Source organism: Cherax quadricarinatus, chromosome 17 (assembly GCF_038502225.1).
Source record: "Cherax quadricarinatus isolate ZL_2023a chromosome 17, ASM3850222v1, whole genome shotgun sequence".
Taxonomy (NCBI): Eukaryota; Metazoa; Arthropoda; class Malacostraca; order Decapoda; family Parastacidae; genus Cherax; species Cherax quadricarinatus.
In genome coordinates this window covers 5648214-5675936 of record NC_091308.1, presented here as the reverse complement: position 1 = coordinate 5675936, position 27723 = coordinate 5648214, and the positions used below count along the sequence as shown (strand labels likewise).

General features: G+C 40.8%; 2 protein-coding genes across 4 annotated transcripts in view; one reads left to right on the top strand and one right to left on the bottom strand.

Moving 5' to 3' along the window:
• Window positions 1–27723, top strand: part of LOC128686396 (putative gamma-glutamylcyclotransferase CG2811) — a 105017-nt gene that overhangs the window by 41083 nt on the left and 36211 nt on the right. The window lies entirely within an intron of this gene.
• LOC128686395 (extended synaptotagmin-3) lies at window positions 479–27604 on the bottom strand. Of its 3 annotated transcripts, XM_053773287.2 has the most exons (7): window positions 27284–27604; window positions 21438–21479; window positions 9822–10036; window positions 8010–8079; window positions 3018–3157; window positions 1756–1862; window positions 479–692 (listed from the first exon to the last, which is right to left on the bottom strand). In XM_053773287.2, the coding sequence occupies exons 1-6, from the start codon at window positions 27587–27589 to the stop codon at window positions 1796–1798; spliced, it is 840 nt and encodes a 279-aa protein (XP_053629262.2). In that variant the 5' UTR covers window positions 27590–27604; the 3' UTR covers window positions 479–692; window positions 1756–1795. The 3 variants fall into 3 exon arrangements, 2 of the variants coding, with proteins under 2 accessions (XP_053629262.2, XP_053629263.2); XR_008406637.2 differs by lacking the exon at window positions 3018–3157; XM_053773288.2 differs by lacking the exon at window positions 21438–21479.

Here is a 27723-nt window from a genome sequence, read left to right as displayed (position 1 = left end):
TAATTGATGATGCCTGTCCACAGGCAATTGTATTTTTATAACTGGACTTCAACTGTTAATATCATATGCATGGATAAAACTGTAAAATTATGTTAATACAGTGGTACCTCAAGTTATGAACTTAATTTGTTCCAGAAGGCTGTTCGAGTGCCGTTGCTGAACGAATTTGTTCCCATAAGAAATAATGTAAATTAGATTAGTCCATTTCAGACCCCCCAAAAGTACACTTACAAAAGCACTTACAAAAATGCACTTACATAATTGTTCGAGTTGGGAGCTGTTCGAAACTTGAGGTACCACTGTACGTAATAGTTATTATTTGCAAGGATTGTCAATAGAAAGTATTGTAAGAAGGCTTTGTGGATATGGGAGGAGAGGGCATAACGTAGCCCCCTGATGACCACCCACAAAAGCATCTCTTGTCCATGTTATTAAGATAACGTGGCTTCATTCATGTGTGTGGTGAATTAGACATCTGTGCAACAACTGGGGTATCTTTACTCTGTAGATGTTTGCCAACCAGTGGCTTTGTCAATACAATATGCTGTGTGACCCTTGTGGGTTTAGTGCTTAGGTTTGATTGGAATAATAATAATAATATCAATACAATACAGAGGACTGAAGAGATAGAAGATGAGGTAGTCAGTCCCTCAGCCTGGGAGCAGGTGTTCAGTACCGTAAGCTTGATGAATCTGAAACACAGGCAGCAAGACGTGGAATCAGATGAGATTAGTACAGTGGACCCCCGCATAATGATCACCTCCCAATGCGACCAATTATGTAAGTGTATTTATGTAAGTGCGTTTGTACGTGTATGTTTGGGGGTCTGAAATGGACTAATCTACTTCACAATATTTCTCATGGGAACAAATTCGGTCAGTACTGGCACCTGAACACACTTCTGGAATGAAAAAATATCGTTAACCGGGGGTCCACTGTAATTAAGTAAGTTTATTCAGGTATACACAAATACAGTTATATAGAATTATCATAAATAGCAGCATATGTGTAGAGAACCTAGGATAGCCCAAAAAAGTCAGAGTGACTTATTTCCAGATAGGGAGTGCTTTTGCTTATTAAGAAGTACTGGTTAGGTGCTTGTTTAATAATCCCTAGAGATTTAAGGTATGTATGAATGTGTTTATATCTGTGATATTTGTTAAATACTGTAGTTATATAAAATTAACCTCCCTAATCCTTGCATTATTTAACCTGGAGCAATTGTTGTTTTTTAAATTTTAAACTAGTGATGAGGGCTAAACCAGACATGTTAATGTGCCAGTGTAGACTTTGAGTGTAAATTTTATGTAAAAAATAAACCACTTTGGAGTGGTTGAGTGCAGGAGTGTGACTTTATACATGCTTATAGAGCCTTCCTCATGCCTTAATCTGTATCTGTGGTACTCGTTCTATAGACTTCTGAAGAAATGCTAATGAACACTGCCATATGATTTCAAAGTATTAAGACCTTTCATTAATTGAAAAACTATAAGATTTATGTCCTGCCATTATCCTTCTTTTAGCAAATTCTTAATTTCTCAGTAGTGCAAAGACCTAGTAAATCCCAGCTAATGAGAGAGAGCATTTTTAACTGTTAACCCATTGAGTGTCCAGTTTAACAGGATTATGCAGTTCTAGTAATAAAAGTATTCACTTTACATAATTATCTAAAACCAACTGCAGAAAAATAATCATCTGACAAAATCATCTTAAATTTTGCCTTAAAGAACATTATAGGAAGAGAGAGACACTCACCTCTAGTGTTGGTAATTTGTCTTCTACACTTAAGAGCATTTTACACCACTGGAATATCATATGGCTCTTCAGGCCAGGCTTCTTTCACAGTATCTATTAGTTTCTTGCTGTGAACACACACAAAAAAGTGTTATACAAACAGTAATTCCTTATTCAGTGCATGGATTATGTCACCAGAATTAATTTGACAACGAGTTGCTCGGTAATAGACTTTCTCGAAACAAGGCAATACAGTGTTGACATAATCTGAACAGACTATGACTGTATTTTCCAGAATTTCATTTCTGGGCTATATCATTCAGAGCTCCCCACAAGGAAGATTTATTGATGCTAGTGAGGGGCTCTTCATCCTAGGAATCCAACCTGACCTCTTCTTTGGAATGAACTTGATTACCTCCCATTCTCCCAGATGCTGTATGACCCATACGAATTTAGGGAACTCATGAGAAGAAGAAAAATCATGCACAGTTTATGCACAAAATACATTATTGCTGCATTATACTCTATTCATTCATAATGCTGCTATGACTTTCTCTATTCTGTTGGCCAGCACTCGACACTCTTTATCTTCTGTATAATATTAAGGATAGTTTCCTTCCTTTCCTGCCAGATATTACATATTGTATTCAGTCAGTTTTGGGATATAATACAATCCAGGATGGCAAAAAACGTTTGGAAAAAGTCTTTCAAATATGCAAAATTTTGATGACGTTCGAGATTTTACTTTATTCAGATGATCAGAATAAGGAAATTTAGGGCTGATTTCATGTTTCTAGAGTTTTTGTATACTACAGTTTTGAAAATTAAAGACCTGTTGTACTGTACTAGTCTACACTATTGACATATACCATACTGTGTAACCAGTAATAAACAAATTATTTTTTCAGTATGAGACTACAAATTAATCTTCTGGATAAAGTTACATGTCGGTAGTAATAAGCAGCCAGAGCCTTGTGTGAGGTTCATAACTACTGTCCAAGTTAAACTAATGTAAACAGTCACAGTACCTGGATGGAATAAATCACAAATAACCCACATCTGATTAAGAGAAGAAACTTATGACGAGTCATCACAAGTGAACTGTGATTTGACGGTGGTCCAGGAAGGACTTAAACACCGTCATAGCTTTCACCTCGTTAGTGCAGGTTATTTGTGACTCATTCTCTAAGTAACTTACCAGCCAAAGCACAGTACTACAGAAAGGTAAATTAAAAAAGGTTAATAACATTTTAAATATAAAGATATATTAATACAATACTTACTGAATGGAATCAGGTAGGAAACATGCTATACCAGTAAAATTAAATGTAACATCAGGGCTGACAGGGACAATGCATACATGTCTCACAAATGGTGGGTGAGGTAATAGATGCTTTAGTATTATTTTTATTTTTCCAGTGATCTGTAAGGTAGAAAATTAAGGAAAATTATTTCTCCATCAGGTTTTATTGTCTATTAATATTTGTTTATTAATATAATTTACTTATCTGGTGAGACAGATAATTAAATGAAAAGGATGTTAATAAAGGGTTAAAGACTAAATGTGACATTGTTTATGTGAAACTTAACAAGACCTATGATAGTGTAAAATGGGAGCCAGACATAGGAAAAAATTAACAGAACATCGTATTTGAGGTTAGGTTAGGTAAGGTTGGCCAGGAAACAGGACAATTGTTTCCTGCAGTGGTGGGTCATATGATGACCCGCCACTGGAGCTTTTGGTCATCTGACTAAGGCCTTCCGCTGGCTTACTGATCCACCCCTTTAAAAATTAGGGTTATGAGTATTTTAGATGTATTAAAGAAAAATTTCTTTCCTATATCAAAGCATGACTGATAGGCAGCAGGGAATTTGTGTAAATGGGTATTATTATGATGTTATTATTTATTCTCTGGTAAGCACTGAACCCTTATTGATCATACAGCGCCTGTGGGATGAGACCAGACACAGACAGTATCAAAGGGGAAAGAAAACAGTAGGACCAGTGTCAAGGAACATTCCACAGTGGCCTTTTTCAAAGTCTACATAAACGACTTAGAGCAGAGGATAAATAGTAATACATGTATATGTTTACTATTGACACACAAATAGGCTGCCAAATTCTGAAAATATCAGGTAGTTACAAGACAACTTGGATAGGTTAATGTTGTGGTCACAAAAAATGGCATATGAAGTTAGTGTGGATAAATGTAATGACCTAATACAGTGGAACCTCAAAAAATGAACTTAATCCATTCCAGGAGCTAGTTCTAAATTTGAAAAGTCTGAAATTCGAAGCAATATTTCCCATAAGAAATAATGGAAATACAATTAATCTGTTCCAGAAACCCAAAAATATTCACCCAAAAATACATTTTATAGAGATTAATTACAGTTTTACATACAACAAATACAATAGTTTTTAATTATGTATAGTAATACATATAAAATAACATTTTTACTTACCTTTATTGAAGATTGGTGATGGCATCTGGAAGATAGGGAGGAGGAGAGAGGGAGTTGGGGTTAGTGTTTGGAAGGAGAATCCCCCTCCATGAGGACTTCAGGTAAAGCCCTCTCTGGGGTTACTTCCCTTCTCTGTCTTTTAATGCCACTAGGACCAGCTTGAGAGTCACTGGACCCCTGTCCCACAAAATAACTGTCCACAGTCCTCTGTTTCTGGCGCCTCTTTAACATTTCCCTAAATTGGGACATGGTTCTGTCACTGAACTTGTTGCAAAGATGGCTTGTTTCAGCTTGCTCAGGGTGGTACTTCTGCACAAACATTTGGACATCATTCCACTTGGCACAAATCTCCTTAATCATTGAAGAAGGCACCTCATCCACTCCCTATATTAACACCTTTCGCAACATCAGCTTCCTTGATTTGTTCTTTCTTTGACGGGATAGAACCGATGGTCTACTTGTTTTTCCCATACATCCTGGCAAGCTCAACAAGTCTTACACCACTCTCATACTTCTGTATTATTTCCTTCTTCACATCTATGGTGTTTCTCACTTTCTTTACCACAGGGGTACCACTAGCAAGTTTCTTTGGGCCCATGGCAGCTTATTTCACAGTCCCACAAGCACTAAACACAACGAAATAATCGTAAAATGCGTGAATGAGAGTGCAGGTTAGTGTTCACTCAAGCATAAACAAAGCTAGACTACTCACAGTGCCTGCGTGGGGACGCGGACAGAGCAGGTGGCAGACAGGTCCCGTACCCGGCGGTCCGAAAATAGGGGCGCGTTCAATAATAGGGACACAGTTTGTCCGAAAAAATGGTCCTATTTTCGAAACGTTTGATATGTGATACGTTTGATTTTTGAGGTTCCACTGTACTAGAGAAAAATTACTAGTACACCTAAGTGAATAGTAAACTTAATCAAACAAAATGTAAAAAAAAATAGAAGTTCTAGTAAGCAGAAATCTGTAGCCAATGCAGCAACACAGAAGTGTTTGCAATAAAGCTATGTAATTTATGGATAAAACACAGTATGTGGTTTATGATATTATTACCATGGTTGGTTGGTTAGTGGGGTTTAAAGACTTTTGACTACACTAGGGTTATTAATAATGCATAATGGTTCAGCCAAACAAGAAAACTTTAATCCCTAAAATTGGGATTACAGTAATCTCTCAGTGTATATTCACTGAAAGACTTAGACCTCTTGGTGTAAGTTTACCTGGAGAGAGTTCCAGGGGTCAACGCCCCCGTCTGTGACCAGGCCTTGTGGTGGAACAGGGCCTGATCAACCAGGCTGTTACTGCTGGCTCCACCCCTCAGGGAAGGTTCCTTGATGTTGGTGAGGGGCTCTTGATTTAGGGAATTGGATCTGTGCTCCAGTTCCCCGAATTAAGCCTGAATGCCTTCCACATCCCCTCCCCCCAGGCGCTGTATAATCCTCCGGGTTTAGCGCTTCCTTGATTATAATATAATACAGTGGACCCCCGCATAACGATGGCATCACATAGCGATTATTTCGCATACCGCTTACTTTAATTGCAAAAATTTTGCCTCGCATACCGCTTAAAACCCGCTTACCGATTTTCATCCGAGACGCGTCCAATGTGCGGCCTGAGCCACGCTCACATGTTCCGCCGGTGGCATTGTTTACCAGCCAGCCTCCACGGTAACATCCAAGCATACAATCGGAATATTTCGTATTATTACAGTGTTTTCGGTGCTTTTTCTGGAAAATAAGTGACCATGGGCCCCAAGAAAGCTTCTAGTGCCAACCCTACAGCAATAAGGATGAGAATTACAATAGAGATGAAGAAAAAGATCATTGATAAGTATGAAAGTGGAGTGCATGTCTCCGAGCTGGCCAGGTTGTATAATAAACCCCAATCAACCATCGCTACTATTGGTGGTACAGCTGCTGCTGCTGCTGCACTGTCAGCTGCTGCTGCTGCTGCACTGTCAGCTGCTGCTGCTGCTGCACTGTCAGCTGCTGCTGCTGCTGTAGCACTGTTGTTGGTGTGGCTTATTGAGAATACCAAGAAACAATTAACCCCAGAGGATTTGCCACCCAGGATAACCCAAAAAAGTCAGTGTCATCGAAGACTGTCTAACTTATTTCCATTGGGGTCCTTAATCTTGTCTCCCAGGATGCAACCCACACAAGTCGACTAACACCCAGGTGAACAGGGAAAAATGCCTGGAACTAGTGCTCATATTGGTGAATTTAAAGCCAGCAAAGGTTGGTTTGAGAGATTTAAGAATCGTAGTGGCATACACAGTGTGATAAGGCCTGTTCTGGAAGAAAATGCCAAACAGGACCTACAGTACTCAGGAGGAAAAGGCACTCCCAGGACACAGTGTCTCATCAGTCATTGCTGCATCTTCAATAAAGGTAAGTGTCATTTATTCTTCATTTAGTAGACTAGTACATGCACAATATATACTGTGCATGTACTACTCTACTATTGTGCATGTATCCTTCTCTTTGTGTGTGGGAAAATGTATATTTCATGTGGTAAAATTTTTTTTTTCATACTTTTGGGTGTCTTGCACGGATTAATTTTATTTCCATTATTTCTTATGGGGAAAATTCATTCACATAACGATTATTTCGCATAACAATTACCCCTCTTGCACGGATTAAAATCGTTAACCGGGGGTCCACTGTATAATGTTACTGCTGGCTGCACGCAATCCAACATACGAGCCACAGCCCGGCTGGTCAGCTACCGACTTTAGTTGCCTGTCCAGTGCCTGCTTGAAGACAGCCAGGGGTCTATTGGTAATCCCCCTTATGTATGCTGGGAGGCAGTTAAACAGTTTTGGGCCCCTGACACTTTTTGTGTTGTCTCTTAGCGTGCTAGTGACACCCCTGCTTTTCATTGCATCGTGTGCCGAGTCTTTTTCTTTCAGAGAGAGTGATTTTCATGTGCAAGTTTGGTACTAGTCCCTCTAGGATTTTCCAGGTGTATATAATCATGTATCTCTCCCGCCTGCGTTCCAGGGAGTACAGGTTCAGGAACTTTAAGCGCCCCCAGTAATTGAGGTGTTTTATCTACGTTATGTGTGTCGTGAAGGTTCTCTGTACATTTTCTAGGTCAGCAATTTCACCTGCCTTGAAAGGTGCTGTTAGTGTGCAGCAATATTCCAGCCTAGATAGAACAAGCGACCTGAAGAGTGTCATCATGTGCCATAACCTGCATATTTTCTTCACATTCTTATCAGTATATTTGACTTGGTATACAACAAAGCTAAGAGACTTTTATCATAAAGCACTTTATAAGTAATAGAAGTCTCAATGTTAACCTACAACTGTATATAATGCTGGTAAGGCATAGTTTAGATATGATGAAAATGGTTTGAAAACTAGCTAGTTGAAGAATGAGACACTTATGTAACATTTGGTTACAAATCCGAATAAAATCTTATCTTTAAGATAAGATTTTATTCGGATTTTTGAGGTAATCAGTCCCTCAGCCTGGAGTCAATGTGTTCAGTCAATAAATCTTGAGAAATGTACCCATTAAACTGGACGTGTTGATACGTTGTACACCTAGGCAGGACTATTCAAAAATCACAAAAGTGGGACCATACACGCAGGACTGTACAGAGATCATACTATTACTATTACACAGTATTGTAACAGAAATGAGAATAGCAGTTTTTATTCATAGTCAAGGATCAACTAAAAATGGGGAACTGCAGGTTGACCTAGACTAAGAAGCACTTACATGATTTGTTGCAAAATTAATATGTATTGTCCAGTGACTTACTGATCATTAAAGTTTTAGGATAGTTTTACTCTACCTGTATGTGTGCGTTTCCACCCCACTCGACTCTTGCAATAATTGCTGAGAAAGGAAAGTTCCCCGTGTATCTGAAAATAATGTACATTAGTTATTTAAAACTCGAGTTCCTCTAGATAAATTTCATTCTAAAACAGCACTTGAAATTTATGAATGGATGAGCCAGCAAACAGGTAGGAGCCAAAAGCAATTAAATATATTTCACAGCTAGCTTACACTTTGAAGAGTAACTTAAAATAACGCTCAGTATTTGACTTGATGGATAGAAAAATCGTCTGAAACTTTCTCTCCAAACTGTTGTTAACTGGGAGTCGTAGTATTGCGACTTATTCTTTAACTTAGTTTATATTTGCAGGATGAAGAAAGCTTTCTTCAGGTTAGCAATATGTATCAAGATTTTTTGTTTTTGCACAAATTAGTTTGTCTGGTGTATGAAATTTACAAGCTTGTCTGTATAGGTCAGGGGTTCTTAACCTTATTACTATTACAGAGCCCCAGCGAATTGCCCATTATCGTCCCCATACCCCTTCACCAGACTTACCAAAATCATCACCAGTCCTATTAGGTACCAGCATAACTTCAAAAGATGTCAGTAGCTTGGTTTTATTTTACATATGGCTAGCTATGAACAGAACAAATGAAAGAAAATCATAAGGAATTTATCATTTATTTATAGAAAAATGACAGATTGTTCAGAGGTCGAGTCCCATACCCCCATTATTTGGTTTCCATACCCATTAAGGGTATGGATTTTTCCAGTTAAGAACCCCTGGTTTAGATATTAAGAAAGATTTGTAGCCATAACAATTTATCTGTAACTGACACAGATTTAAGGAATGCCATTGTGTAGCAGTAGTTTTGTGGTGCTATGGATGGTCGGCAAGGGTACATTTGTGAGGTGCTCCAACACTCGCAGTGGGCAGATTTTATTTTATTTAGTTAAGCGGAAATGCTAAATTCGTAGGGGTCATGTAGCTCATTGAGAATGGTTCAAACCAAGGAAGGGGAGGATAAGTCCAGTATCGTGGACCAAGAGTTCTTAACTGGATTCACTGGCTGAGTGCTGGTATTCACTGATTGCATGAGTGCAACTCCCATTCTGTTCACTGAGTTTAATTTGGGAGATGCTTACACTCTGGACAGGAAGGGCATCAAAATGAATGTACTACTGACAATTATGCACTTTCACAGCTGAAATTCTGATGTACCTCGCTCATCTGAGGCGATGCTTTGAGGAGAGTTACGTACAAATCTTCATTTGTTAGCTACTGAATTTGCAAGGGGCTGTTGTACAACTATCCGTTGAGATCGAAAGCGTTACATTGTGCACGAGACACATTATGTACTAGGTTTTAGATACTTAAGAGGGGTGCCTGGAGTCAAAATTAACAACTGCTTTAAAACAGTATGTCACGATGAATGAATAAGAGACAGTTCTAGGAAATGGCACGAGGAACAGACAATTCAGTATATCACAAAACTAAAACAATAGATGCTAATTAATGCAGAACAGGAAAAGAATTATTAGACAGTCAAGTAACAACAAAAGTAAACATTAGTTTTATTCAATAGGGCAACTGTAGTACAGACTACAATAAAAAAAATATTAATCATTGTTACAACTGAGTGGCACTGTATGACCCTTGTAGGCTTAGCGCTTTTTTTTATAATAATAATAATCATGTTACAACTGAATGGAGAGAGAAAAAAATGAGCGAGAGAATGAACGGGGATGAAGTTAAAGAAGAGCGGGAGAAAAGAGAGGGGAAAATATATATAGAGGAGGTACAGAGAGATAAACCCAGGTACTCACCGAAAATGAACCTCGAGGAGGATGTCTCCACTTATGAACGTACTATAAACCCTCACATCCTCAACATAAGGTACATCAGGCAACACACCGTTCATCTTGAACTTAAATGTGAGGATTTTCCACCTTTCTAAATATTCGTTGATTTTAGGTTCAACAGTGTTTCTTAGGCAGTTCTCCATGTAAATAGTGACTAACGGCCACAGCTGATGAATAACCTGCAAGGAGGAATTACACACGTGTATAACTAGAGCTTGTGATCATGCCTGCTGTGCCAATCCGCAATCCTCTCCCCAGTTAGTGAACTAAAAGCTGCCATCCTCCTCTCCTCAGTCACTGAACCAGAAGCTGCAACTCCCAGTGTCCCAGGGCAAGCAACGTTTTAGGGTCTCATGACAAACAGCTTGTAGGGGTCCAAGGGCAAACAACTTGTAGGGGTCCCAGGGCAAGCAATTTATAGGGGTCCCAGAACAAGCAATTTGTAAGGGTTCCAGGGCAAGCAACTTGTAGGGGTCCCAGAACAAGCAACTTGTATGGGTCCCAGGGCAAGCAACTTATATGGGTCATAGAGCAAGCAACTGGCAGGGGTCCTAGAGCAAGCAATTTGTAGGGGTCCCGGAGACTACTCTCTCCCTCCTTCGCATTGGCCATACTCGTCTTACTCATGGATATCTCATGGAGAGGCGCCCTGCTCCTTTCTGTGAGAATTGTCAGGTTCTATTATCGGTCAGCCACATTCTGTTAGACTGCCCACTTTATCAACGAGCACGCAGAATTTACTTCCAACGTCGTCTTCGCTCCGCTGCTCTCTCTTTACCTTCCCATCTCGCTGATGGACCCACCTTTCATCCGGACTCTCTCATTGACTTTTTGACAACAACTGACTTACTGGAGTTTACCTGGAGAGAGTTCTGGGGGTCAACGCCCCTGCGGCCCGGTCTGTGACCAGGCCTCCTGGTGGATCAGAGCCTGATCAACCAGGCTGTTGCTGCTGGCTGCACGCAAACCAACGTACGAGCCACAGCCCGGCTGGTCAGGAACCGACTTTAGGTGTTTGTCCAGTGCCAGCTTGAAGACTGCCAGGGGTCTGTGGTAATCCCCCTTATGTATGCTGGGAGGCAGTTGAACAGTCTCAGGCCCCTGACACTTATTGTATGGTCTCTTAACGTGCTAGTGACACCTCTGCTTTTCATTGGGGGATGTTGCATCGTCTGCCAAGTCTTTTGCTTTCGTAGTGAGTGATTTTCGTGTGCAAGTTCGGTACTAGTCCCTCTAGGATTTTCCAGGTGTATATAATCATGTATCTCTCCCGCCTGCATTCCAGGGAATACAGGTTTAGGAACCTCAAGCGCTCCCAGTAATTGAGGTGTTTTATCTCCGTTATGCGCGCCGTGAAGGTTCTCTGTACATTTTCTAGGTCAGCAATTTCACCTGCCTTGAAAGGTGCTGTTAGTGTGCAGCAATATTCCAGCCTAGATAGAACAAGTGACCTGAAGAGTGTCATCATGGGCTTGGCCTCCCTAGTTTTGAAGGTTCTCATTATCCATCCTATCATTTTTCTAGCAGATGCGATTGATACAATGTTATGGTCCTTGAAGATGAGATCCTCCGACATGATCACTCCCAGGTCTTTGACGTTGGTGTTTCGCTCTATTTTGTGGCCAGAATTTGTTTTGTACTCTGATGAAGATTTAATTTTCTCGTGTTTACCATATCTGAGTAATTGAAATTTCTCATCTTTGAACTTCATATTGTTTTCTGCAGCCCACTGAAAGATTTGGTTGATGTCCGCCTGGAGCCTTGCAGTGTCTGCAATGGAAGACACTGTCATGCAGATTCGGGTGTCATCTGCAAAGGAAGACATGGTGCTTTGGCTGACATCCTTGTGTATGTCGGATATGAGGATGAGGAATAAGATGGGAGCGAGTACTGTGCCTTGTGGAACAGAGCTTTTCACCGTAGCTGCCTCGGACTTTACTCTGTTGACGACTACTCTCTGTGTTCTGTTAGTGAGGAAATTATAGATCCATCGATCGACTTTTCCTGTTATTCCTTTAGCACGCATTTTGTGCGCTATTACGCCATGGTCACACTTGTCGAAGGCTTTTGCAAAGTCTGTATATATTACATCTGCATTCTTTTTGTCTTCTAGTGCATTTAGGACCTTGTCGTAGTGATCCAATAGTTGAGACAGACAGGAGCGACCTGTTCTAAACCCATGTTGCCCTGGGTTGTGTAACTGATGGGTTTCTAGATGGGTTGTGATTTGCTTCTTAGGACCCTTTCAAAGATTTTTATGATATAGGATGTTAGTGCTATCGATCTGTAGTTCTTTGCTGTTGCTTTACTGCCCCCTTTGTGGAGTGGGGCTATGTCTGTTGTTTTTAGTAACTGTGGGACGACCCCCGTGTCCATGCTCCCTCTCCATAGGATGGAAAAGGCTCATGATAGGGGCTTCTTGCAGTTCTTGATGAACACGGAGCTCCATGAGTCTGGCCCTGGGGCAGAGTGCATGGGCATGTCATTTATCGTCTGTTCGAAGTCATTTGGCGCCAGGATAACATCGGATAGGCTTGTGTTAACCAAATTTTGTGGCTCATAAAAAATTCATTTTGATCTTCGACTCTCAGTCTGGTTAGCGGCTTGCTAAAAACTGAGTCATATTGGGACTTGAGTAGCTCATCTGTGTAAGACCCATCTTGTTTAAGTAGGGGCCCAATAATGGACGTTGTTCTCGACTTTGGTTTGGCATAGGAGGAGAAATACTTTGGGTTTCTTTCGATTTCATTTATGGCTTTTAGTTCTTCCCGCGATTCCTGACTCCTATAAGATTCCTTTAGCTTAAGTTTGATGCTTGCTATTTCTCTGACCAGTGTCTCCCTACGTATTTCAGATATATTGACCTCTTTTAGCCGCTCTGTTATTCTTTTCCATCGCCTGTAAAGGGAGCGCCTGTCTCTTTCTATTTTACATCTACTACTCCTTTTTCTTAGAGGAATAAGCCTTGTGCATACATCGAGTGCCACCAAGTTAATCTGTTCTAGGCATAAGTTGGGGGTCTGTGTTGCTTAGTATATCTTCCCAGCTTATATCGGTTAGGACTTGGTTTACTTGGTCCCACTTTGTTTTTGTTATTGAAGTTGAATTTGGTGAATGCTCCCTCGTGACTAGTCTCATTATGTTGGTCTGGGGCTCCACGCATACATGTCTGAACCTCAATTATGTTGTGATCTGAGTATATTGTTTTTGATATGGTGACATTTCTTATCAGATCATCATTGTTAGTGAAGATGAGGTCTAGTGTATTCTCCAGTCTAGTAGGCTCTATTATTTGCTGGTTTAAATTGAATTTTGTGCAGAGATTTAAAAGCTCGTGTGAGTGAGAGTTTTCATCAGAGCTGCCTCCTGGTGTTATTACTGCAACAATATTATTTGCTATATTCCTCCATTTTAGGTGCCTTAAGTTGAAATCCCCCAGGAGCAAGATGTTGGGTGCAGGAGCTGGAAGATTTTCCAGACAGTGGTCAATTTTTAGCAGCTGTTCCTGGAATTGCTGGGATGTTGCATCCGGAGGCTTGTAGACTACCACAATGGCTAGGTTTTGGTTCTCGACCTTTACTGCTAAAACTTTCACTACATCATTTGAGGCATTAAGCAGTTCTGTGCAAACAAGTGACTCTGCAATGTACAGGCCAACCCCCCCTTCCTTTTGCCTGTTCACTCTGTCACATCTGTATAGGTTGTAACCTGGGATCCATATTTCGTTGTCCAAGTGATCCTTTATGTGGGTCTCAGTGAAAGCCGCGAACATTGCCTTTGCCTCTGCAAGCAGTCCACGGATGAAAGGTATTTTGTTGTTTGTTGCTGGCTTTAGACCCTGTATATTTGCAAAGAAGAATGTCATCGGACTGGTGGTATTGTTGGTACTGGGGGGGGATTTTTTTTCCGGCATTAGTATCTGTATCTGTTGGTTTGGAGTGGAGGCCATCGACTGTGGTTCCACTCCAGGAATGACTGGATTTAGTGTACGATTTCTGCCATTTCCTGCCAGTTTTTTTTCCTTCCTGGCACTAAAAAACCTCTCCCTCTTGAGTGGCTGTGGCTACCCAGGTTTTCCCATGGCCTGGATGTTTTGTATCTTTTTGTCCCCTTTAGATGGTGTGCCTGGCAATTTAAGTTATAGCACAGTCTTTCCTGTACTGAAGAGGTGCACATTTCAGGGTGAAAAAGCTTACAGGAAGGGAGTTTGCATTTTTCCTGATGATACCTTCAGCCCTTTCTACCTCAATCTCTTGCTACCCTCTACCCCTGCACTATCCGCTGCCCCTCTGTTTTCTGTAACCTACTAATCATCCCTCCTCCCTTCTGCCTCCCGATACCCTCGCTTCCTTCCCTACCCTGCAGCGCTGTATAGCCCTTGTGGCTTAGCGCTTCTTTTTTATTATAATAATAATTGTAGGGGTCCCAGAGCAAACAACTTGTAGGGATCTCAGAGCAAACAACTTGTAGGGGTCCCAGAGCAAACAACTTGTAGGGGTCCCAGAGCAAGCAACTTATAGGGGATGTCTTTTGAACGATGAGTCGACTTTTTTTTTCCAGTGTGACCGATTCAACAACAAATAATCGTCATCAACACTACTTAACAAATCTTATTCAGTGCATTCTAGTTATTTTAGCAAGAGTTTTCACTGGCATTAAAAGCCACTCGTTAAGTTTTCATGTATGAGTCTGTACACGCGCGGAATTTAGTGAATGTCTTCACGATGTGGCCATCACAGATGGTATATTCTTGGCTGGGTTAATAAAGGTTATGATTAAACCCAATATGATTAATTAAACTTATTTCATAAGACTGCTGTCCAGCAAAATATCAGTATGTTGTCTTTGTGATATAATAGGATTGCTTCTATTTAGTGTTCGTTATGCTCTTTACAGGCGAACTCTATATAAAGTGTGGCTAAATGGTCCAGAGAATCCACAGGTTGATATATTGGACAAATGTGCAACACTTGGGTATCTTTATTGAGGAAACGCCTGTTCAAGGGGAGCTCCTTGGCATGGTGAAGAGGCTCTTGGTCTGAGGAATTAGACCTGTTGGTCTCCTTCTTCAGACCAAACCTAATTACCCCCCAATCCCCCCTTCCCTATCCTATCCTCCCCATCCTCCCCTTTTTTCCTTTCCTCCTCCTCCCCACCCCTCCCTTTTGCCCTTCCTCTTTTTGGCCTTTGGGATTTTTCCCACAGGCACGCTAGTTCCTAGGTCGGGGGAAGGGTACCGGGGTCCATTCCATTCTGTTGAGGTCCTTGGCGGTGGCATAGTTTGCCGTGGAATCTGGATCGCCTGGGGATGTCCCGATCCCTCTCCGGTATCCCGGAGGGTGGCTTTGGGTGGCTTTCGGGCGACAGGTGTATCTCTGGAAGCCACCTTTCGGATTCCGGGGGTGGTGGCCGAAGGAGGTATGCTTTGTGGTGAATATCCGGCCGCCCTCTCTTTTGTCCACCGAGGTAGCTCTTCAGATGTGAGGTTGCTATCCCGGATTGCTGGTTTACTGGCATGAAGGGTAGGGTATGGCACGGGTTCCAGGCTGCATCTGCGCTACTAGCGGTGCTGAGGTCCTCTTGGGCGTGGAGGGAGATTTCCGGCCCTTTCATTCCTTCTGGGAACTATTCCTCCCCGCTCCCCCCTTTTTTTATTCTTTTTTTTTATTTTCTTTTCTCCCTTCTTTTTTTCTTAAAAACAAAAAGCAAAGGGGTAACCTAACCATGGAGGACCCAGTCCATGAACCCACTACCCCCGGGCCCCTTCTTGATACCGCACCCCATTCTGACCCTGCCTTGCTTTTTGACCACTCTTCGGACACTCCTGATGCCCCTGTACCTCTTGCTGGTGCTGTTTCCTCACCCGCTTCAGGAACCGGGGCTTATACCAATCGCCCCTCTACTTCTCAGAAGTCCAAAAAATCCCATTGCTCAAATCTTCTTTGCCCCCTCCTTCCCTTCTTCCACCTCCGCATTTTACCTTTCCAGTCTCTGTGCCTAGTTCTTTCCCTCTCTCTGGCTCTATTACAAGTGTGGAGGTTCACCCTCCTCCTCGTACTATGCCTTCCACCCCCGTTCCCTCCCAAGTTTCTTCCTCTTCTGCCACCTCCCAGGTTTCTGCCTCTTCTGTCCCCTCCCACACTTCTTCTCCAGTCCCCTACACTCTTTCGTCCCCCTCTCCTTTGGTACAGTCCATTACTGTCCCAATCTTTACTCACCCTTCCCCTTCTGCCTCCAATATTGTCTCCCATACATCTTTGAATTCAGAAACACTTGAAGCTATTTCAGAATATATTGCAGAGACTAAACCTTCAATGGACACTGATCCACCTCCTGTTCCTTCTCTTCCCTCTCCTCCATCTCCACAACTCCATTCCTTCGCTGCTTGAACGTCTTCTGGTGCCACCGCACATTGACTTTTCTAACCCCTCTAGTCCGTAGGTGCCTTTCCCTACAGTTTCCTGGTTTTTTCTTCATTGCCAATCATGGCCTATTTACAGTGGAATATCCGTGGCCTCAGGGGTAATCGGGGTGAGCTTCAGATGTTGCTTTCCCGGTTTTCCCCTGTTGGTGCTTGCTTACAAGAACCAAAATTACACTCAGCTGTTTTCCAACCTATCTCAGGCTATAATTTATTGTATTCTTTGGATCCTTTCTCAGATGGGACCTTTAATGAAAGTGCCCTTCTACGCACTGATATTCCGTACCATCAGCTATTTGTTCATACTTCGCTGCATTACACAGCAGCCCATATCCACTTGCATAGGTGGTATACACTCTGTTCTTTGTATCTCTCTCCTTCTCGGGCATTATCTATCCCGGATATTGTCTTTCTTGTTTCGTCATTACTGCCACAACTTCTGTTACTTGGCGATTTTAATGCCCATCATTTCCTCCGGGGGGGGGGGGGGTTCTCACTGTGATTCCTGTGGCATTCAGTTAGAGGCTTTTCTTGCTACCCACCCCCTCCATGTTTTAAATACAGGTACCCACACCCATTTTGATCCTCGGACTCATACTCTCTCTTGCATCGATCTCTCAGTCTGCTCTTCCTCTGCCACATTAGACTTCGCCTGGTCTGTTCTCCCGGATTTACATGACAGCGATCATTTCCCAATCATTCTTTCTTCCCCTTCATATTCACCACCTCTTTGTATCCCAACACGCTGGCAATTTGATCAGGCAAATTGGAACCTTTACTCACAAGTAACTGTTTTTAGTGCGGTTCCTCTTCGTCCTCCATTGATGAGCTTTTACACCTCTTCTCATCCTCTGTTTTAACCGCAGCTTCTCATTCTATAACCCAAACTTCGGGCAGGCATTCTCAGAAATGTGTGCCTTGGTGGTCTCCTGCTTGTACTCATGCAGTACGTTTGAAGCGCTCTGCGTGGGGCAGGTACCGGTACAATAGAACCACGGAGAGACTTCTTGATTTTAAGCAGAAGCATGCAATCGCTTGCCGTGTCATCCATGATGCAAAATTCACTTGCTGACGAGATTGTCTCCACCATCACCTCTGCTTCCTCTATGAGTGCAGTCTGGAAAAAAGTATGAAAACTGAGTGGTAAATATTCTCCTGACCCTCCTCCTGTTCTGCGGGTTGCCGGTGTTGATATAGCAAACCCACTAGATGTTGCCAATGAAATTGGCAATCATCTGGTCCGTATTTTTCAGGGGCTCCATCTATGCCCCTTGTTTCTTTCCTCAAAGTCTGCCAGAGAGCTAGCACCCTTGGACTTTTCTTCTCTCAGAGAAAAACAGTATAATGTGCCTTTTACACTACAGGAACTGGAGGCAACACTCTCAGCTTGCCGATCATCGGCAGCTGGGCCCGATGACATTCATATTTGTATGCTACAAAATTTACATCAGTCAGCCCTTGCAGTCCTATTATGCCTTTTCAATCTTATTTGGTCACAAGGAGTTCTTCCACAGCTGTGGAAATCTGCCATTGTTCTCCCTTTCCGCAAACCGGGCACTACGGGACATGAAGCCTCCCACTATTGTCCCATTGCTCTTACCAGTGCAGTTTGCAAAGTGATGGAACGCCTGGTAAATAGACGTTTAGTGTGGTATTTAGAGACACACAACAGTCTCTCCATTCGTCAATATGGCTTTCGTAAGGGCCGTTCTACGATAGACCCCTTACTACGCTTGGATATGTATGTTCAAAATGCTTTTGCGAATAACCACTCGGTTATTGCCATATTTTTTCACCTTGAGAAGGCATATGACACAATTTGCAGGTATAATATTTTGGCCCAAACCCACTCCTTAGGCCTTCGAGGCAATCTACCATCCTTCCTTAAGAACTTTTTAACTGACAGACATTTCTGTGTTTGGATTAATAATGTGCTCTCCCCGGACTTTATCCAAGCTGAAGGTGTCCCCCAGGGATGTGTTCTGAGCACAACACTTTTTCTCCTTGCTATAAATGATTTGACCTATAGTCTTCCATCCAATATTTGGTCATCTCTCTATGTTGATGACTTCGCTATTGCCTGTGCAGGCGCTGACTATCACCTCATTACAGTTTCTCTCCATCATGCGGTCGACCATGTTTCCAATTGGGCCACCACACATGGGTTTAAATTTTCCAGTACCAAAACTCACCAAATTACTTTCACTAGACGCTCTGTCATCTCCGATCATCCTTTATACCTCTATGGTACCCGTATCCCTGAACGTGATACAGTCAGGTTTCTAGGCCTCCTCTTTGACCGTAGGTTATCCTGGAAACCTCACATTACCTCTCTGAAGGCAACTTGTCACAGCCGGCTGAACCTTCTTAAAACCCTTGCTCATCTTTCCTGGGGAGCTGATCGTCGAACTCTCCTTCGCCTACATTCCACCCTCATTTTATCAAAACTTGACTATGGTGACCAGATCTATTCAGCTGCCTCTCCTGCTACTATCTCTAGCCTCAACCCTATTCATCACCTTGGTGCTCTTCGCTCTTCCCCTGTTGAGAGCCTCTATGCAGAAGCGAACGTTCCATCCTTATCCGATCACCGTGATGCCCATTGCCTTCGCTACTATGTACACTCTCATGATCGCCGTAATCCTTCCATTTATAGAATGGTCACCGATATTAGTAGACATTCTTTATTTGTTTGCCACCCCTGTTTGCTCCATCCCTTCTCTCTTTGACTACATTCGCTCTTGTCTTCTCTTCAATTTCCACCTCTCTATGTTCATGTAGCATCTCACTTTTCCCTACCCCCCTGGGAAGTTCCAGCTGTTCGAGTCTGTTCTTTCTCATTCCCTTGCTCGAAAGCCCAACTGTCTACGGTAGCTTCCCACTCTCTTTTTCTTGACCACGTCCACTCTCATTCTCATGCCATTGCAGTGTACACAGATGGCTCTAAGTCTTCTGATGGTGTAGGATTTGCAGCAGTGTTTCCGGACAGCATCGTAGGAGGGCATTTACTATCTTCGGCTAGTATCTTTACCGCTGAATTGTATGCCATTCTTGCAGCACTTATCCGTATTGCATCTATGCCAATGTCATCGTTTGTGGTTGTCTCAGACTCCCTTAGTGCTTTACAGGCTATACAGAAATTTGATACACCTCACCCCTTAGTCCTCCGTATCCAACTTTGGCTACGCTGCATCTCTACCAAGCATAAAGATATTGTTTTTTGTTGGGTCCCTGGTTATGTTGACGTACAGGGCAATGAACAGGCAGACACTGCTGCGCGGTCAGCAGTACATGACCTACCAGTTTCATATAGAGGTGTTCCATTTACGGACTATTTTGCTGCAATAGCTACCCACCTTCACACCCGTTGGCAACAAAGTTGGTCTACTCTACTCGGTAACAAACTTCAATCTATTAAACCGAGTATAGGCTACTGGCTGTCTTTTTGTCACCAGTACCGAGGTTGGGAGACTACTCTCTCCCATCTCCGCATTGGCCATACTCGTCTCACTCATGGATATCTCATGGAGAGGTGCCCTGCTCCTCTCTGTGAGAATTGTCAGGTTCCATTACCGGTCAGCCACATTCTGTTAGACTGCCCACTTTATCAACGAGCATGCAGAATTTACCTCCAAGGTCGTCTTCGCTCCGTTGCTCTCTCTTTACCTTCCCTTCTCGCTGATGGACCCACCTTTCATCCGGACTCTCTCATTGACTTTTTGACAACAACTGACTTACTTCACAAACTCTGATGATACCTTCAGCCCTTTCTACCTCGATCTCTTGCTACCCTGTACCCTGCACTATCCCTGCCCCGCTGTTTTCTGTAACCTACTGATCGCCCCTCCCCCCTTCTGCTGCCCAATACCCTCGCTTCCTTTCCTACCCTGCAACGCTGTATAGCCCTTGTGGCTTAGCGCTTCTTTTTGATTATAATAATAATATTGAGGAAACGTTTCTCCACACAGTGACTTCATCAATCGAGGACAAATAAGGATGGCGAAGATCAGAAGAAGTTTGAGGTAATCAGTCCCTCAGTCTGAATTCGATGTAATCAGTCCATCAATCTTGAAAAGACTGATAAAAAAAATTAGGTATGGCATCCCTATTCCTTGGATCAAGCCTGAATGGGCTATATGAACCTAGTTTTAGTGCCTCCCCACCTCTAATGAATGTAATAACATTGGAGAAAGTCTATCATTTTTTTTTTTTTTTGCTGCCCACCTGCAGACTTCACTAGTCTGGCCGAAGTAAATCACTTGAAAATAGAATTTCTAAATTCTTGTTACCTTCGTTAAAAAAAAAAAAGGCCCAAATTGCAGAGACTATTCCGAGTTTAAAGTTATATTCTAAATTAGAATTTTAAATAAGAGGCATTTCATTTACTCGAATGTAACTGAGTATTGACTAATAAAGTTGGAAAATGAAGGAGTGACAACATGCCGGAGTGCTCGGGCTAATAAAGACAGTAAGATGGAGAGCATCTGAGTCAACCAACTTTCTCAGTCGGAGAGAGAGAAATAATTATTATGATCAAAAGAAAATTTTTGAAAGGGGAGTGCTGGGAAAGAGTAAAAACTTACTAAACTTTCTTTTAAAATTTGTAAAAGGCAGATTAAACATGAAAGATAAAACACAAATAATTACTCTTAGGCAACGAGAAAACATTGAGAAGAGAAACTGAAGTACCGAATGTGAAATTTCTGGGAATGTTTTTAGACGGATAGCATTGGAAAAAAAAAAGTTGAATGAAATAAAATATATACAGAGGACAATGATTAAAAAAAAAACCAGTGAATTCTGATAGTGTCACTTTGGATTTCAAAGTAACTTGGGAAGGAATTAGTTACCTGCTCTGGATTATTGCTTTTTGATTATAATAATAATCTGGATTATTGCAATCTTCATAACTTGCCTGGAAGAGGATAAACTTGCAGATAAATGGAACATAAGTATTAATAGTTTATACAAAAAGACGATGGAGAAATTCCTTTAAGCAACGAATAAGTAACTTCACATACACATACACCCCCGGAACTGTCTCCAGGTAAACTCCAGGTATACATTGTACAGTATTTTTACTGAATATTATGATATTCAATTAGAACTGGCTGAATTATCTGACACATCGACGAACCTTATAAATGATCTTGTCTTACCTGGTTAATAAACCCAGACCAGTTTACATGTGGCAAGTTGACCTGAAATCAAATAAAAGTAATAAGTAAAGTTCTCTAAATAATTTTACATTAAAATTCTGTTGGTAAGAAAATGAGCATATGTATGTTTAAAGGGTGCATATGTATGTTTAAAGGGTGCATATGATGTTTAAAGGGTGCATATGATGTTTAAAGGGTGCATATGATGTTTAAAGGGTGCATATGTATGTTTAGAGGGTGCAAATGATGTTTAAAGGGTGCATATGATGTTTAAAGAGTGCATATGATGTTTAAAGGGTGCAAATGATGTTTAAAGGGTGCATATGTATGTTTAGAGGGTGCATATGATGTTTAAAGGGTGCATATGATGTTTAAAGGGTGCATATGATGTTTAAAGGGTGCATATGTATGTTTAGAGGGTGCATATGATGTTTAATGGGTGCATATGATGTTTAAAGGGTGCATATGATGTTTAAAGGGTGCATATGTATGTTTAAAGGGTGCATATGATGTTTAAAGGGTGCATATGATGTTTAATGGGTGCATATGATGTTTAAAGGGTGCATATGATGTTTAAAGGGTGCATATGTATGTTTAAAGGGTGCATATGATGTTTAATGGGTGCATATGATGTTTAAAGGGTGCATATGATGTTTAATGGGTGCATATGATGTTTAATGGGTGCATATGATGTTTAATGGGTGCATATGATGTTTAATGGGTGCATATGATGTTTAAAGGGTGCATATGATGTTTAAAGGGTGCATATGTATGTTTAGAGGGTGCATATGATGTTTAAAGGGTGCATATGATGTTTAAAGGGTGCATATGATGTTTAAAGGGTGCATATGTATGTTTAGAGGGTGCATATGATGTTTAATGGGTGCATATGATGTTTAAAGGGTGCATATGATGTTTAAAGGGTGCATATGTATGTTTAAAGGGTGCATATGATGTTTAAAGGGTGCATATGATGTTTAATGGGTGCATATGATGTTTAAAGGGTGCATATGATGTTTAAAGGGTGCATATGTATGTTTAAAGGGTGCATATGATGTTTAATGGGTGCATATGATGTTTAAAGGGTGCATATGATGTTTAATGGGTGCATATGATGTTTAATGGGTGCATATGATGTTTAATGGGTGCATATGATGTTTAATGGGTGCATATGATGTTTAAAGGGTGCATATGATGTTTAAAGGGTGCATATGTATGTTTAGAGGGCGCAAGTGATGCTTAAAGGGTGCATATGATGTTTAAAGGGTGCATATGATGTTTAAAAAGTGCAAATGATGTTTAAAGGGTGCATATGTATGTTTAGAGGGTGAATATGATGTTTAAAGGGTGCATGTGATGTTTAAAGGGTGCATATGATGTTTAAAGGGTGCATATGTATGTTTAGAGGGTGCATATGATGTTTAAAGGGTGCATGTGATGTTTAAAGGGTGCATATGATGTTTAAAAGGTGCATATGTATGTTTAGAGGGCGCAAATGATGTTTAAAGGGTGCATATGATGTTTAAAGGGTGCATATGATGTTTAAAGGGTGCAAATGATGTTTAAAGGGTGCATATTTATGTTTAAAGGGTGCATATGATGTTTAAAGGGTGCATATTTATGTTTAAAGGGTGCATATGTTTAAAGAGTGCATATGATGTTTAAAGGGTGCATATGATGTCTAAAGGGTGCATATTTATGTTTAAAGGGTGTATATTTTTAAAGAGTGCATATGATGTTTAAAGGGTGCATATGTATGTTTAAAATTTAAAATTTCAATTTTCATTTCTATATTGGGGTTATAAGGCGAGGCCTGGTCACAGACCGGGTCGCGGGGGCGCTGATCCCCAAAATTCTCTCCATGTATACTCCAGGTATCCCTGAAGGCAGACCTTTAAAATAGCTGCCAATTTTTTTCTTCCTTCAAGTTTTCTTTTTATTTCGTTCATAGCTGGAGGCATCATCTGAATAACATCAAATTCTCAACGCCGGTGTATGTTAATTAGATCAGTATTCTAGGAATAACTGGGATGTGCAGCAACTCTATGACCACAACTGTAGGTGGGGTGGTGATGGAATGTGTGGTGTTTGATGGTGGAATGTGTGGTAGAGGAACTCATTCACAACATTTACCTTATTCCTTGTAATGACCCTCGTATTGTAGATAGTCTTAATGACCTTGGTGTAGCAGATAGTCTTTTTAGTATGATAATAAGATGTTATCTTCATTGTAGAATAATAAGAAAATATTATAACCTTTATACTATAATAATAAGGTAAAAGGACCCCAATGGAAATAAGTCACTCTGTCTGACTTTTTTGGGTTATCCTAGGTTCTCTACACATATGCTGCTATGTATGATAATTCTATGTAACTGTATTTGTGTATACCTGAATAAACTTACTTACTTACTTACTAATAGCTCCGATAACCTCCAAAACCCTCAGCCGCGCAGCTTCAAACGTTCAGTAAAGGCGCCTCCTAATTCGATAATGGTAAAGAGTGAAATTCAAGTGTTATGGTGCACTACCAATTTTTTGTATAAAAAGAGTGTGAAATTTTGATTTACTTTAACTGTTAAATATATTTAGGTCTACGTCTTCTGAATGGCTTCAGTATATAATGGGTGATGTTCTCATTAAGTTTAGTTTGTGAACGAGAAAAGTTGTCATGACTCCATTTTTCTTTATGAAACTTAGAATAATTGTATCCCTGTGATAGCTTGAGAATGCTTCTTATGATCGACTTCAACTTTTCAGATATTTTGTGTTTAGAAAGCAAAGTTCGCCTTATTGTTGAGTTCCATAAATCCCAATCTGACAGTTTTATTAGCCCTTAAACTGCCTCTTTACACTGTTCATAAATAATGTTGAAATATAGCTGATGTCTAAGATAGTGAAATTTGGAAGTAACACAAAAGTAAGGAATGAGCATGTTGTTGGAGTCATTATATGAGTCAAGAGCCTTCAATGATGACATAGAATCAGTAATGATGATAGAGTCAAGCTCAGTGTCATAGGTTAGCTTTAGCGCCATTAGGATTGCAAACAATTCAGTTTGCAGTGTAGACGCCCAGTTGTTAATTCTTATGCCTAACTCAACAAATTTATTATCGTTCTTAACTAGGGAGGTGGCAACAAGAGCAGATGCAGCCCTGCCAGAAGACTCCTGTTTAGATCCATCAGTGTATATAACTTGTGATAACTTATTACTACCAGCTAGGTGAGAAATTTCTTCTTGAGCAGTTGCTCTAACAAGAGATTTAATGAAGGGATTACTAGCAATGAGCTTCTTGGGAGGGACTTGTAGGTATGTGATATTAAATGAACACATCTTCCACGGAGGGGTGAAATGCTCTTGTTGCCTACAGTGATACAGTTCATGTAGGTTATAAAACTTAATGCAATTGCACGTTTTCTAAAAGCACTATGAAAGTGGGGACTTTTAGAAGCATTCTTTAGTTAAAGAATAAGAAACAAATGTCACTATTTATTCAATAAAACTGGGATTTACGCCACACGGTGTCAGCGTTGAGTCTTGTGATCAGGGAACCACAATATTGGTGACAATTTGAAGCCGATGTTTAACGCTTCCCCATGATAATAATAATAATAATTGAAGCCGACAAGATGAATCATTCTCCAGTTATGGCACAGATTTCAACGATTCTATTTTTTTTTCAGTATTTTAACTCGTCAACAAATTTTCCTGCACTCCAACATCAGTCATTAAATACTGAAGCCGGTCAGAAGTATATTGAATATTATTTAACGTGATTTAATGGAAATTAAAGTTTCGCACTATTTTACACTTAAAATCGTCTAATCTGCTCCTTCACACCTGTAGATGAATGGTTCAGAGAACCGACTTGTTGTTGAATTAGACACATGTGCAACTCTTGGGTATCTTTATTGAGGAAACGTTTCGCCACACAGTGGCTTCATCAGTCCATACAAAGGAGAAACTTGAAGAACAGGAGGAGAATGAGGTAATCAGTCCCTCAGCCTTGAGTCGATGTTGTCAGTCCATCAATCTATTCAAGATTGATGGGCTGACAACATCGACTCAAGGCTGAGGGACTGATTACCTCTTTCTACTCCTGTTCTTCAAGTTTCTCCTTTGTATGGACTGATGAAGCCACTGTGTGGCGAAACGTTTCCTCAATAAAGATACCCAAGAGTTGCACATGAGTCTAATTCCTTCACACCTGAATTTCGTTCTCCACCATAGTTTAAGAACGCGTCAAGCTCAACCACTGAATATTTTGGGAGTTATCTGAGTCATTCCAGGAATCTGTGAATGTGTTTAATAACTTTCGTCACAGGGCAAGTGAACATTCCAATTGTTCCAGGAATTTAATCCTTATTGCCGTACATAAATGTTGAAAATTTGAAGGCGATTGGATGAGGCGTTCTTGATTGTTATGTTGGAGGAAGAAAACAAGAAAAAAAATAAATGTAACATAGGATATTACACAGCCCAAATATAATTCAAAAGGATAAATATCCTAAGTAAGTTAGATGTTTTATGGACACAACCTAAGATAATAAAATAAAGTCACTGTGATTTATTTCTGATCCAGAGACATCCTTTAATTACTACATAAAAACTCATTTGATTTATGAAATTGGTACGACAAGCCTCTCGAAGCCAGGAGTGAGTGAACCCAGAAGCAACCAGCGAAAAGGCGGGGACAGCTGAGACTCGACCTCTACAACCACATGTGAGTACACGTAGGTGAGCACAACCGAACATCGAAAGATTGTTTGCCTCGAGGAAAACACATCAGTATTAAAAAGTTTAAAGCAGACCAGAAGATGCATTTTCCAGTTATTGCACAGAATCCAACAAAATCGTGCACACACAGCCTAAACCCATGAAACAGTCCGTTCATTTTAAACAATCCATCAGAGAGTGATTGATGCCGTTCACAGTTATTATATTTAAATCAGAGAAAAGTGCAAACCCGTAGGGGTCATATAATGCCTGTGGAATGGGAGGCATTCAGATTCGATCGAAGCAGGGGAGGGTAAGTCCAGTTCCTTGGATCAAGAACCCCTCACCAGCGTCAAGGCAAAATAATGCAATACCACTTCGAAATTAAAAGTGGCAAAATGGCATCTATACACTCCTTTAATTATACCAATTTTCTTCTAAGCAGGATATTCAGAGAAGGTTTAATAAGGTCTTCCTGACTGGTAGCGTACAGGGTTATATACAACCTTATTAACTCTGTGTCGTCGATAGGTTTTTAAACCCATTTGTAGCGCTGAATGACTCCTTTGGGTTTAGCTCTTAACTTAATTCTGTCATTTTTGTAAACTCAACTAACCAATGAACTATCATACCGAGAGGTGTATATACACCGAGAGTGTATATAATTGTAATCCCTGTTTTAGGGATTGAAATATTCTTGACTGGTGGTTAGCAGTGACGCGCAGCCTTTTAAAATTCCTCGTGTAGTCCAAGAACTGTAAACCCGCTTGAACGTACCTAGCTCTCAGGCGGTAACTGCTGTATCAGTCATTAATCCAGGTATAAGATCTTTGACCAAGCAAATGGTAAACCTAAATTATTTTCTTACGCAATGCTCTTTTACCCATTTTTTTCTTGTCGTTTTTTTGTTGACTGACCCACAACTATGGGTTAACATACACGTACATGTGTTTGCTGCTAAGTAAGCAGGGACAACAAGCGTGCAAGTAAACTTGTCCATTTATTACCCGGGACTGAGGATCGAATAAGGGACCTTTCGATTATATCATTTCAAGCCGAAGTTGTAATTTTGGGTACAGCAATAAAAAAATTACAAAATTCCCCACTATAAATAAAAGGCACTACTTACCTTAGAAGAGGAGGACATCTCAGCCATCTGCTTCTCGCGTGCAAACCATATAATATTTTTAAATTTCTCTGGGGTAAGAGCTATGCCTAGGGCTACCACCAATAGCCCCCATATGCCATATCGCAGCCCCACTTCCCAACTCACTACTAATATACAAAAGTACTGGAGGTAGTGAATAATGAAGCTTCTGATTTTGTAGAAGAGCCATATGGATGTGAATAACCAACTCATCGACAGAGGTTGTTGCTTCACACTGCTCCTTGTCTTGTACTGCACCACTAAACCTGATAATTTAGCTTTTATCATAAAGCTGCGTGCGAATACGATGTTTTAACAAGGTTATGTCTAGGGCACATGTAAGTGCAGGCGGTAAAGTTGTGGAAATTACGGTTATGTAGGTAAATAAGCATATAAACGAAATTGTTGAGTTTCTTGATAAT